We start from the raw sequence: 13,504 nt of genomic DNA, 5'->3' as shown, positions 1-13,504 counted from the left end.
AAAATTGCGTATTTTTGGTAATTTTTTTTTTATACCCTAAAAAATAACTAATAAAAAAGGATCAAAAATTCCCATCAAAACAAAAATAATACTGATACTGATACTGATAATACTACAAACCACGGCGCAAAAAATAAACACTCATATAGCCCCATATGCGGAAAAATAAAAAAAAGTTATAGGGGTCAGAAGATTTTAAACATATTAATTTTGGTGCATGTAGTTATAATAATGTTTTAAAATAATATAAAACCTACATGAATTGGGTATTCTTGTAACCGTATGGACCTACAGAATAAAGATGTAATTCTTACCGAAAAGTGCACTGCATAGAAAGTTTTTTTTTTTTCTTGTTTTTTTTTTTCAAATTTTCACTCACAAAGAATTTTTTATTTTTTTTGTTTCACCATAGATTTTGTGGTGAAATGACTGATATCATTACAAATTAAAATTGGTAGTACATAAAAGAAGCCCTCATATAGGTCTGTAGGTGGAAAAATGAAAGCGTTATGATTTTTAGAAGGTGAGGAGGAAAAAATGAAAAACCCTGTCAAAATGAGTCCTTAACCCCTTAAGGACACATGACGTTCTCATACGTCTCCATTTCCGAGTCCTTAAGGACACATGACGTATGAGAACGTCATGTGTTTTACCGGCCCCCCGCAACCATCTGGAGCGGAGCCGGTGCCCGATGCCTGTTAAAATCGTTCAGCAGGCATCGGGGCATATCGCCCAGGGGGGTCATTATGACCCCCCATGTCTGCGATGGCCGCAGATCGCTGGACAATTCAGTCCAGCGATCTGCGGCGGATTCCGGGTCAATCGGGTCAGAGACGGCCCCGAACAGCCAGAGCCAGCAGGGGTGAGGTGGCACTGGTGCCACCTCACGATCGCCCTGATTCGTCGGCCGGATTACCGGCCGACCAATCAGGGCGCCTGCTGCGGGTGTCACTCCCGCAACCCGCTCTGCCCCTCTTCCGGAGGACGTGAGCGGGTGCGGGACGTGCACCCCTGTTGGGATCGGGGCCCCTGTTGGGATCGGGGCCCCAGGAGCAGCGGCGGCGGCGGAGACGACGAGGAACTGACCTGGTGCAGCGAGGATCGTTGGAGGTGAGTGACAGCCTCCTGCTGTTGCTTAGCAACAGCTCCCAGCATGCAAAAAGGGCATGCTGGGAGCTGTAGTTATGCAACAGCAGGAGGCAGACCACCACAACTCCCAGCATGCCCTTATGGGCATGCTGGGACTTGTAGTTTTGCAACAGCTGGAGGCACATTCTTTCTATGGAAAAGTGTACCTTCAGCTGTTGTGTAACTACAACTCCCAGCTTGCACAATCAGCTAAAGTGCATGCTGGGAGTTGTAGTGGTGCATCTGGTGGTTGCATAACTACAACTCCCAGCATGCCCGTTTGCTGTCGGTGACTGCTGAGAGTTGTAGATTTGCAACAGCTGAAGGCACACTGAGTTAAGTAGCAAACCAGTGTGTCTCCAGCTGTTGCATAACTACAATCCCCAGCATCCCCAGCCAAAGTAGTATGCCTCCAGCTGTTGCATAACTACAACACCTAGCATGCCCTTCCGCTGTCCGTACATACTGGGGGTTGTAGCTTTTGCAACAGCTGAAGGCACACTGGTTGCAAAACACTGAGTTTGTTACCAAACTCGGTGTTTCACAACCAGTGTGCCTCCAGCTGTTGCAAAACTACAACTCCCAGCATGCACTGATAGACCGTACATGCTGGGAGTTGTAGTTTTGCAACAGCTGGATGTTCCCCCCCCCCAATGTGAACGTACAGGGTACACTCACATGGGCGGAGGATTACAGTAAGTATCCGGCTGCAAGTTTGAGGTGCGGCAAAATTTCTGCCGCAGCTCAAACTGCCAGCGAGAAACTACTGTGAACCCCCCCCGCCCGTGTGACTGTACCCTAAAAACACTACACTACACTAACACACAATAAAATAAAAAGTAAAAAACACTACATATACACATACCCCTACACAGCCCCCCTCCCCAATAAAAATGAAAAACGTCTGGTACGCCACTGTTTCCAAAACGGAGCCTCCAGCGGTTGCAAAACTACAACTCCCAGCATGCACTGATAGACCGTACATGCTGGGAGTTGTAGTTTTGCAACAGCTGGATTCCCCCCCCCCCCCCCAATGTGAACGTACAGGGTACACTCACATGGGCGGAGGATTACAGTTAGTATCCGGCTGCAAGTTTGAGCTGCGTCAAATTTTCTGCCGTAGCTCAAACTGCCAGCGAGAAACTACTGTGAACCCCCGCCCTTGCGACTGTACCCTAAAAACACTACACTACACTAACACAAAATAAAATAAAAAGTAAAAAACACTACATATACACATACCCCTATACAACCCCCCTCCCCAATAAAAATGAAAAACGTCTGGTACGCCACTGTTTCCAAAACGGAGCCTCCAGCTATTGCAAAACAACTACTCCCAGTATTGCCAGATAGCCGTTGACTGTCCAGGCATGCTGGGAGTTTTACAACAGCTGGAGGCACCCTGTTTGGGAATCACTGGCGTAGAATACCCCTATGTCCAACCCTATGCAAGTCCCTAATTTAGGCCTCAAATGCGCATGGCGCTCTCACTTTGGAGCCCTGTCGTATTTCAAGGCAACAGTTTAGGGCCACATATGGGGTATGGCCGTACTTGGGAGAAATTGCGTTACAAATTTTGGGGGGTATTTTCTGCTATTACCCTTTTAAAAAATGTAAATTTTTTGGGAAAACAAGCATTTTAGGTAAAAAAAATATATATTTTTTTACATATGCAAAAGTCGTGAAACACCTGTAGGGTATTAAGGTTCAAATTACCCCTTGTTACGTTCCCCGAGGGGTCTAGTTTCCAAAATGGTATGCCATGTGGTTTTGTTTTTGCTGTCCTGGCACCATAGGGGCTTCCTAAATGCGGCATGCCCCCAGAGCAAAATTCGCTTTCAAAAAGCCAAATGTGACTGCTTCTCTTCTGAGACCTGTAGTGCGCCAGCAGAGCACTTTTCACCCCCATATGGGGTGTTTTCTGAATCGGGAGAAATTGGGCTTCAAATTTTGGGGGGTATTTTCTGCTATTACCATTTTTAAAATAGTAAAAATTTTGGGAAACCAAGCATTTTAGGTAAAAAAAATATATATTTTTTTACATATGCAAAAGTCGTGAAACACCTGTGGGGTATTAAGGTTCACATTACCCCTTGTTACGTTCCCCGAGGGGTCTAGTTTCCAAAATGGTATGCCATGTGTTTTTTTTTTTTGCTGTTCTGGCACCATAGGGGCTTCCTAAAGGTGACATGCCCCCCAAAAACCATTTGTCGCTCCTTCCCTTCTGAGCCCTCTACTGCGCCCGCCGAACAATTAACATAGACATATGAGGTATGTGCTTACTCAAGAGAAATTGGGTTTCAAATACAAGTAAAAATTTTCTCCTTTTTACCCCTTGCAAAAATTCAAAAATTGGGTCTACAAGAACATGCGAGTGTAAAAAATGAAGATTTTGAATTTTCTCCTTCACTTTGCTGCTATTCCTGTGAAACACCTAAAGGGTTAATACACTTACTGAATGTTTTTTTGAATACTTTAGGGGGTGTAGTTTTTATAATGGGGTCTTTTATGGGGTATTTCTAATATGAAGACCCTTCAAATCCCCTTCAAAACTGAACTGGTCCCTGAAAAATAGTGAGTTTGAAAATTTTGTGAAAAATTTCAAAATTGCTGCTGAACTTTGAAGCCCTCTGGTGTCTTCCAAAAGTAAAAACTCATAAATTTTATGATGCAAATATAAAGTAGACATATTGTATATGTGAACCCAAAAAATATATATTTTGGATATCCATTTTCCTTACAAGCAGAGAGCTTCAAAGTTAGAAAAATGCAAAATTTTCATTTTTTTCATCAAATTTGGGGATTTTTCACCAAGAAAGGATGCAAGTTACCATAAAATTTTACCACTAAGTTAAAGTAGAATATGTCACGAAAAAACAATCTCGGAATCAGAATGATGACTAAAAGCATTCCAGAGTTATTAATGTTTAAAGTGACAGTGGTCAGAATTGCAAAAAACGCTCCGGTCCTTAAGGTATAAAATGGCCTGGTCCTTAAGGGGTTAAAGGGGTACTCTGGTGGAATTTTTTTTTTTTTTTTTAAATCAACTGGTGCCAGAAAGTTAAACGGATTTGTAAATTACTTCTATTAAAAAATCTTTACCCTTCCAGTACTTTTTAGCAGCTGTGTGATACAGAGGATTCTTTTCTTTTTGAATTGTCCACAGTGCTCTCTGCTGACACTTCTGTCCGTATCAGGAACTCTTCGGAGCAGCATAGGTTTGTAATGGGGATTTTCTTCTGCTCTGGACAGTTCTTGATAAGGGCATCAGGTGTCAGCAGAGAGCACTGTGGACAAGACAAAAAAGAAATTCTAAAAGAAAAGAATTCCCTCTGTAGCATACATATGCAAAAAAAGTACTAGAAGGGTAAAGATTTTTAATAGAAGTCATTTTCAAATCTGTTTAACTTTCTGGCACCAGTTGATTAAAAAAAAAAAAAAAATGTTTTTCACCGGAGTACCCCTTTACGGGTTTAAGGCTCAGCTCAGTCCATGTAATATAATGGCCATGTCAAAAGTTTTCTGAAATGACAGTTACACTTTAAAGACATTCTAGATGTTGAAGTTGGTGTCAGGCCCAAGGCCTGATTATGGAAACATACATGTGTTTTATTATTGCATCTGTGTATAAACTAAGACCTGGGGGTGAGGGGTCATTCAGACGGTGTGTCCCTGTTTGTGTATTGCAGTTTATTAGGGGGCCTGGCTGGTTGTTTGAAGTCAGGAGTTTCTTTGAAGCGGCAGGATGGGAGATAACAGATGCCCCTTGGTGGGATCAGAGGGGAGGGGGGAGAGGAGCTTCCCTCCAAAAAACAAGCAGATATGATATTTAAACAATGCTAGACTCAAAGTTGGTTGTTAAGATCTGTGCCCCAAGCTGACAAGACCATCCTAAGAACAGCTGGAGACCCACTCTCATGGACTACTATACTATTACTCTGTAAGAACTTCATTTTTGCTTTCTGAACTTGCTAAACTCTTTTATATATTTTTATACCTGTATGTCATTTGTTCCTGTATTTTTATATATTTAGCACTGTGATACCTTTTTATCAGATTAAATGTTTAATTAATCAGCTCTGGTCTTTGATCTCTAAATATATGAGCTCACCTTTCTGAAGGCAGCTCGGGTGGAACACGTTTATCTAAGGGTTAATTTGGTGACTTGCTGGGACTAGTAGTGGATACCCAGAGGTCTGGCAGCTTTAACCCTTGCACCATCACACTCTCTCTAGCGTCTTGGCTGGACCGATAGGGTGTGATCGTGACAGTTGGGGATGTCCTAAATTTTATAGTTGCAGATATATAGTAAAATGTATATATAACCAGCATCCTGGCAGTTTAATTAGATGAGGTATGCACGATAAGAAGAGACGTAATGCAGTCAGCAGTTCCAATTATATCAGACCATCGGCAGTGAACCCAGAATGTTAGGCTATGCTGTTGGCAGTTTCCTTGTTGCTATATTCAGCTTTGTATATCGTGTGACTCAATGTAAACAAATTTAATGCCGTGGCAGAATCATGGTATAGTGTTGCTCCGTCACTGATGGTTAAACAAGCTACAAACCTTTTAAGACCTACTCCTTTTTAATTGTAATTAATCCTAAGTACATTATGACCATAAATTAAAGGGGAACTCTGTTGGGGAAAAAAAATTTTTTTCAAATCAACTGGTACAAGAAAGTTAAACAGTTTTTTTAAAATAATTTCTTTTTAAAAATCTTATCCCTTCCAGTACTTATCAGTTGCTGTATGCTACAGATATACTACAGAGAAATTTGTGAAGTTCTTTCCAGTCTGACAACAGTGCTCTATGCTGACACCTCTGTCCATGTCAGGAACTGTCCAGAGCAGGAGAGGTTTTCTATTGGCATATGCTTCTAATCTGGACAGTTCCTTACATGTAGTAAGAGAGACAAAAAAAAACAAGGGGAGGACAGTGCCTTGTGTATCACCCAAGGTACCGAGCTCCCAAAAGGGACAGGACAAAGTCGGCTCTTCAAGATGGCCGCTCACCTGATTAGGGAGATATTGCGCATATCACCCCTGTGGGGTATCACTGATCCTCTGGAGATGAACTGCTCGGCCCAAGGTAGGAATGGAATGGAAGTGAACTTCTCCCATATGGAGCATGAAGAATAATTAAGAAAAAGAACCTTTTCTGTGGGCACTGTTCCTGACTCTAGAAGTATCAAACAGGAAGCTGAAGTATGGTTAAAGTGCTGTATAGCACTATGTTTATTAAAGTACATGAACCAATGACGCGTTTCAGAGGAACAGTCCTCCTTCCTCAGACTTTAATAAACATAGTGCTATACAGCACTTTATCCATACTTCAGCTTCCTGTTTGATACTTCTGGAGTCAGGAACAGCGCCCGCAGAAATGGTTCTTTTTCTTCATTATTCTTCAAGTTCCTGACAAGGACAGAGGTGTCAGCAGAGAGCACTGTGTTCAGGAAGACATTTTTTATGTAGTATACAGCAGCTGAAAGGATTAGTGCTGGAAGGATTAAGATTTTTTTTAATAGAAGTCATTTACAAATCTAAATATAATAGGCGCACGCGCTGGGAAATAGCTGGGAGAAATGACAATAGATAAAAAACAGAAATTATGTCCTACCTTAAGATTTGTAGTGCTTCATCATAATGGGACAATGTACATAGGTTTCTGAAATTATGGATGAGGATTTAAAAAATGAATGGGGGACCATAATATAGTGCAATAATTAAATGGTATGGTATATGCTAGTTGGATACCTGAAAATGTTGAATGAATAGTGTGACAGCCAAGAATAAAATAGATCCTTCCGTGGTGGGCCCGTTAATGCGTTGCTCCAGCGCTGCAAAATGTAGGGTAATGGTATCTGCACTTCCTTAACAGAGATGTGATATAATTTCCTGATGTGATTACGTACCTGGAGTCTGTAGATGGTCGGAACAGTCACCTTCCAGGATTTACAAATCTGTTTTAACTTTCTGGCACCAGTAGATCTAAAAACATTTGTTTTCTACTTGTTTCCACCGGAGTTCCCCTATAAAGATGTTAACCTTTCTAACAAGTTGGGTTAAAAGCTTATCTCAGCTCAAACATTGATGACATTTCGCTAAGATGTCTTATCAGTGATTAGAAAACTCTGTGACCCCTTAGAAAAGCGCTGAACCACTTCACCTCCTATGCTTTTTTTCCAGGGACCACATGACCAGGTTATGACTATAATGGGTTTTTACGACTTGGCTTTTAGAAAAAGATGACAGAGGCTAAAAGAACTGACACAACGGTTTCTTGACATATGTGCTGCTATTTTCTACCAAAGAAGGGGGTCACATTGGTCAAACCATTACCGATCCCACATTGATGTTGTGCTGAGATGACCCCTTTAGTCTGTAATTCATTAGCGCTTATGCCAGTGTTTCCCAACCAGGGTGCCTACAGCTGTTGCAAAACTACAACTCCCAGCATGCCCGGACAGCCTTCGGCTGGGAGTCATGCTGGGAGCTGTAGTTTTGCAACAGCTGGAGGCACCCTGGTTGGGAAACACTGGTATAGATCATTAGTATCTGATCAATAAAATAAAAGCTGCAGTGTCCACATGTGCAAAGAGCAAAGCAAGAGGCAGACAGCGCCATACATTGTATTATGGCCATGCTGGGTTACTACAGCTCAGGACCCTTTCACTTCAATAGGAGCTGAATTGCAGTTACCCAGCATGGCCGCTAGACTGTATATATGCGCTGACTACTTCTTCCACTGCTCTCTGTATATGCAGGCACTACAGCTGACATTTATCATTGTCTTTAGACAGTTTTTTTGTGTCTAGAAAAGGCGCAAGCAGGGTTTAATTGCGCCTTTCTTTGCGCCTTTTCACAAAAAGGCGCAGTTCATAAAACCCTTCCATATCATGTATATTGCCAAAATCAGTGGAGTGCAACTAAAAATCAGCAAAAATGTGTAAACCAAAAGGCGCAAATAAACCCTGCTTGCGCCTTTACTAGACACAAAAAACAGTCTAAAGACAATGATAAATGTCAGCTGTAGTGCCTGCATATACAGAGAGCAGTGGAAGAAGTAGTCAGCACATATATACAGTCTAGCGGCCATGCTGGGTAACTGCAATTCAGCTCCTATTGAAGTGAAGGGGTCCTGAGCTGTAGTAACCCAGCATGGCCATCATACAATGTATGGCGCTGTCTGCGTCTTGCTTTGCTCTTTGCACATGTGGACACTGCAGCTTTTGCTGATGCTGGGTGTCTAACCCCTATTGATCAGACACTAATAACCTATACCAGTGTTTCCCAACAAGGCTGTCCGGGCATGCTGGGAGTTTTAGTTTTGCAACAGCTGGAGGCTCCCTGGTTGGGAAACACTGGCTTATGCAGACTTTACATAATTGGTAGGGAGGCTGTTAAAGGGGTTATCCAGAAAAAAACCTTTTTTTTTTTATTTTTTTTTTTTATAAATCAACTGGCTCCATAAAGTTAAACAGATTTGTAAATTATTTCTATTAAAAAATCTTAATCCTTTCAGTACTTATGAGCAGCTGAAGTTGAGTTGTTCTTTTCTAAGTGCTCTCTGATGACACGTGTCTCGGGAGCTGTCCAAAGTAGAAGCTAATTCCCATAGGAACTGCACAGAGTAGAATAGGTTTGCTATGGGAATTTGCTTCTACTCTGGACAGCTCCCGAGACACGTGTCTCAGAGAGCACTTAGACAGAAATGAACAACTCAACTTCAGCAGCTGATAATTATTGGAAGGATTAAGATTTTTTAATAGAAGTAATTTACAAATCTGTTTAACTTTCTGGAGCCAGTTGATCTAAAAAAAAGTTTTTTCCTGGAATACCCCTTTAACAAAAAAACATCTATTTTGTTGCTTTACTGACAGAAAGCTGATTCCCATTCGTGTTTCCTTTTTAGTTTCCTTTTGTGTTTTTTTTTTTTTTTTAATCAGAATATTTTTGGGAGTTATGCTATCTTTCTAAATGATAACAATTGGAGGCTGCAGGTCTGCAATAAACCTTCTGTAAACTAGGATCATTGTGCCTGAACACCGTTTCTACATAATATCCCAAGACTGTCAGTAGAGAAAGTAGATTTCACAGTCCCTTTTGTCCAGCTTGTGCTCCCCGTGTGTTTTTTTTCTAAATGTAATTTTTCATCTCTGCAGGATTTGGTGATGAAAAAGAAGATGGACAGCTGAGGCTGTATGCAGTGCAGTCTTATCTCTCCTTACTGGAAATGGAGAATGTGCATTATCCACAGAGCTTCCTACAGGTTATCAGCTGGGTGAGGAAGATATTAGTGAAAAGCCTGTCTTTGTGCTCGGGACATGAAGCAGACATTAGCATATTCTATTCATAGGCTCGGCTGTTCGCTTCTGAGCCGCCATGTAAATTGGCTGTTTCACACTGGCTAACTTCCAATTATACTCTGCGCTCGCGCGCGGAGGATTTTAAAATAAGTACAACAATATTTAACTTTTCCCAATTTGCAAAAGTTTTAAATCTGCTTACTGGAAATGTTTGGAAAGAATGTGACTTTAATTAGTTGTGGATTTATTTCATTAAAATGATTATGTTCTGCTTTAAGGCCACTTAGTGTGCTCACACCTTGTTTATTTCAGCCTGTCTGTACTTTCAAAAACTCTTTATCTACCCGCATTTAACCCCTCAAGGATTCAGCCCATTTGGGCGTTAAGGACAGTTTTATTTTTACGTTTTTGTTTTTTCCTCCTCGCCTTCAAAAAATTATAATTCTTTTATATTTTCATCCACAGACTAGTATGAGGGCTTTTTTTTTGCGCGACCAGTTGTCCGTTGTAATGCCATCACTCACTTTACCATGAAATGTATGGCGCAACCAAAAAAATACTATTTGTGTGGGGAAATTGAAAAGAAAACCGCAATTTTGCTAATTTTGGAAGGTTTCGTTTTCACGCCGTACAATTTACGGTAAAAATGACGTGTTCTTTATTCTTTGGGTCAATACGATTAAAATGATACCTATGGTAACATACCGTACTTTTCTATTACTGTTGCGCTTAAAAAAAAAAAATCGCAAACTGTTTAACCAAATTAGTACATTTAAAATCCCCCTAGTTTGAAGACCTATAACTTTTTCATTTTTCCGTATAAGCGGCGGTATGAGGGCTAATTTTTTGCGTCGTGATCTGTACTTTTTATTGATACCATATTTGCTCATATAAATCTTTTAATACATTTTTTATACATTTTTGGGGGAATAAAAAAAAAAATAAAAAAAAAAGAATTCTAAATAGCCGCTTGAAAATTTTTTTTTTTTATAACGTTCATGCCATTCACCTTATGGTATCATTAACATTTTATTTTATTAGTTCGGATATTTACGCACGCGGCGATACCAAATATGTATATAAAATATTTTCTTTATACTTTTTGGGGGTGAAATAGGGAAAATAGGACAATTTTACGTTTTTTGGGGGAGGGGGGTTTCACATTTTTTTTTTTACTTTTACACTATAATAGTCCCCATAGGGGGACTATTTATAGCAATCATTCCATTGCTAATACTGTTCAGTGCTATGTATAGGATATAGCACTGATCAGTATTATCGGTCATCTTCTGCTCTGGTCTGCTCGATCCCAGACCAGAGCAGAAGACCCATTAAAGGCAGAGAGGCAGGTGAGGGGACCTCCGTCTGCCGTTCTGGATGATTGGATCGCCGCGGCAGTGCTGCGGGCGATCCGATCATCCATTTTAGAGACCGCAGTGCTGCAGATGCTGTGATCTGTATTGATCACGGCATCTGAGGGGTTAATGGTGGACATCCGCGCAATCGCGGATGTCCCCCATTACCGGCGGGTCCCTGGCTGCTATCAGCAGCCGGGACCTGCCACGCATGACCAGAGCATCGCTCCGATGCTCGCGGTTATGTATAGGACGTAAATGTACGTCTTGGTGCGTTAAGTATCAGCTCACCAGGACGTACATTTACGCCCAACGTTTCTGGCACCAGTTGATTAAAAAAATTTTTTTTCCACTGGAGTACCCCTTTAAGAGATTTTAGCCTGCCGAACTAACTAAAACCACGGGCTATAGTACAATCTGTAACATGGTATTAGTACAGTTTTCCCAACCAAGGTGCCTCCAGCTGTTGCAAAACTGCAACTGGAGGCACACTGGTTGGGAAACACTGTATTAGTACATAATACTGTTTAAAAAGTTACTCAACTGTATATGTGGCTTCATTCTGTATATAAATTGTAAACTACAGTGTATGTCCTCCTTTGGACTATAAAGAGGCATGCATGTAATTTCTAAACTGTTATTTATGGTTACAACTAAAGAGTAGATCTGTTACAACTAAATAGTAGATTTTTAATAGTAGTAATTTACAAATCTGTTTACCTTTCTGCCACCAGTTGATTTAAAAATGAATGTTTTCCAGTGGAGTACCCCTTTAAGGGATTGGGTGTCTGATCCATTGGCAGGGTTATCTGGTTGTGCTGACGCCAGTACTTTAAAGTACATTATTACTTGCATTTCTCATGTACAGATCTTGCTGTTTTTCAGGTATTAGGAGAATATTCCTATTTGGCCAAGCAAGTTTCTACAGAATCTGTAATATCTAAACTTCACAGTGTTCTGCTCCAAAGCTCTCTGACTCCTGAATCAACGTCCTGGATTATGGCTGCAATAACAAAGCTGGTTGCGATCACTTCACATTCTTCATTAGTAGATCAACTAATCCAAGAATTCTCAACCAGCCAGGACACGGGCATGCGGCAGCAGACCTGCGAATTAAAGGCACTGTGGGAGGACAGGCCGCTAATGCAAAGACTTTTTCCACTCAATTCCTGCTGTGAAGACTTATTGGTAAATATGAGTTCTTAATATCATGCTTGGCGCCAGTAACCACCTGCAAGGTAAACTAGTGGCAATCAGTCAATCAATAAAAACGCTGATCTAGCAACTTTTAGCAAAACTTATTTAGGCACCCTAGGTATTCAGGGACCTACTGGGGGTATCCATGTGTTCCTCGGTGGGTCATTCCAAGCATGAAAATGTGTTCTGTTTAGCTGAGACAAACCAGTGCTGCATTGTGGGAGGATAGACCATGCTAGTTTGTCAACATGTTTTATAGAGTTCTGCTTGTATTGCACGACCTGTCGGCTTATGCCTTATAATGGAAGAGTTGTACAACATTTGTCGGGGAAGTCTTCACGAGGACTTCAATACAATGTGATTGAGTTTCTAATTAATAGACACCAGCTCAGAGAAATGACTGACACAGACACAGTGTTCAGAATCAGTGTTCTATTGAGGGGGAGAAAGACCCCTTCCTTATATATGTTACAAGCAGAAAAACAAGTAGGGTGATGTCATACATAAGGTACAGTACTTAATTCATACAAGATGAATTCCTTCCAGAAAAATCTTATCTCAGGTTGCTAACAAAATGTATTCAATTATGGCTGAAAATTAACATCATGGCTTCTCATAGGAGTTCTCCGGTGCTTACACATCTTTTCCCCTATCCAAAGGATAAGGGGATAAGATGCCTGATCGCGGGAGTCCGCCTCTGGGGACCCCCGTGATCGCGGAGCGGGACGTCACACGGGGGCGGAGGCGTGACGTTACACGCCGCTGGCCCGGTGGTCGTCTGTAATCACACCCGGAGCGAACACGCTCCGGGGACTGATTACAAACGGGGTGCCGCGTGCATGATCACGGGAGTCCCCAGCGGCGGGACTCCCGCGATCAGGCATCTTATCCCCTATTCTTTGGATAGGGGAAAAGATGTGTAAGCACCGTGTGTAACCCCTTTAAACCAACTTTATTCTCTCACAAATTACACTTATGAAATATCACAGATAAAGTGTAATCATGTTTGGTTGCAGGTTGATGCTTCACTGTCTTTCCTGGATGGATATGTGGCGGAGGCTCTTAGTAACGGTGCAGCCCCATACAAGCCTCATCACCAGCGCCAAGAGGAAAAGCTGTCTCGGGAAAAGGGTACATGTTCTATTTCATTCTAGTATTTGTTCTTATTCTTATTACAGCCTAACATGTGACAAAGGTGAGAGCGCTCCATAGTGCAAAGAACAGGGGAAATGCATGAAAACCGCTCACTCTGAAAAGTTGTGTAGCAACATACACAACAATGGTAACCACATATAAGTAGAGTAGGGTCGTCTGCTGCCCTCCGGCTGGGATACAATAGTGAATAGGATCGGCTTCAGTAGAAACGCCGGCTCAGCGTGGCGCTGACGAGACTCAGGTACGCACAGCAAGGATAAATGAAACAAAGCTTTAATACCAGGATGCAACGCGTTTCACTGCGCATGCGCAGTGAAACACGTGGCATCCTGGTATTAAAGTTTTGTTTCATTTATGC

General features: G+C 41.6%; 1 protein-coding gene across 3 annotated transcripts in view; it reads left to right on the top strand.

The window, feature by feature from the left end:
- The window catches only part of AP4E1 (adaptor related protein complex 4 subunit epsilon 1), a 59,527-nt gene that overhangs the window by 20,967 nt on the left and 25,056 nt on the right, over positions 1-13,504 (top strand). For all 3 annotated transcript variants that reach the window (XM_056572310.1, XM_056572308.1, XM_056572309.1), the window contains exons 13-15: positions 9,296-9,414; positions 11,680-11,982; positions 13,008-13,122. In XM_056572310.1, coding sequence (XP_056428285.1) covers positions 9,296-9,414; positions 11,680-11,982; positions 13,008-13,122 — 537 coding nt within the window. The remainder of the gene's footprint in view (positions 1-9,295; positions 9,415-11,679; positions 11,983-13,007; positions 13,123-13,504) is intronic.

This window comes from Hyla sarda, chromosome 4 (genome assembly GCF_029499605.1).
Source record: "Hyla sarda isolate aHylSar1 chromosome 4, aHylSar1.hap1, whole genome shotgun sequence".
Classification (NCBI taxonomy): Eukaryota; Metazoa; Chordata; class Amphibia; order Anura; family Hylidae; genus Hyla; species Hyla sarda.
The sequence above is the reverse complement of the archived record's forward strand: the minus strand, read 5'-3'. Positions and strand labels throughout refer to the sequence as shown.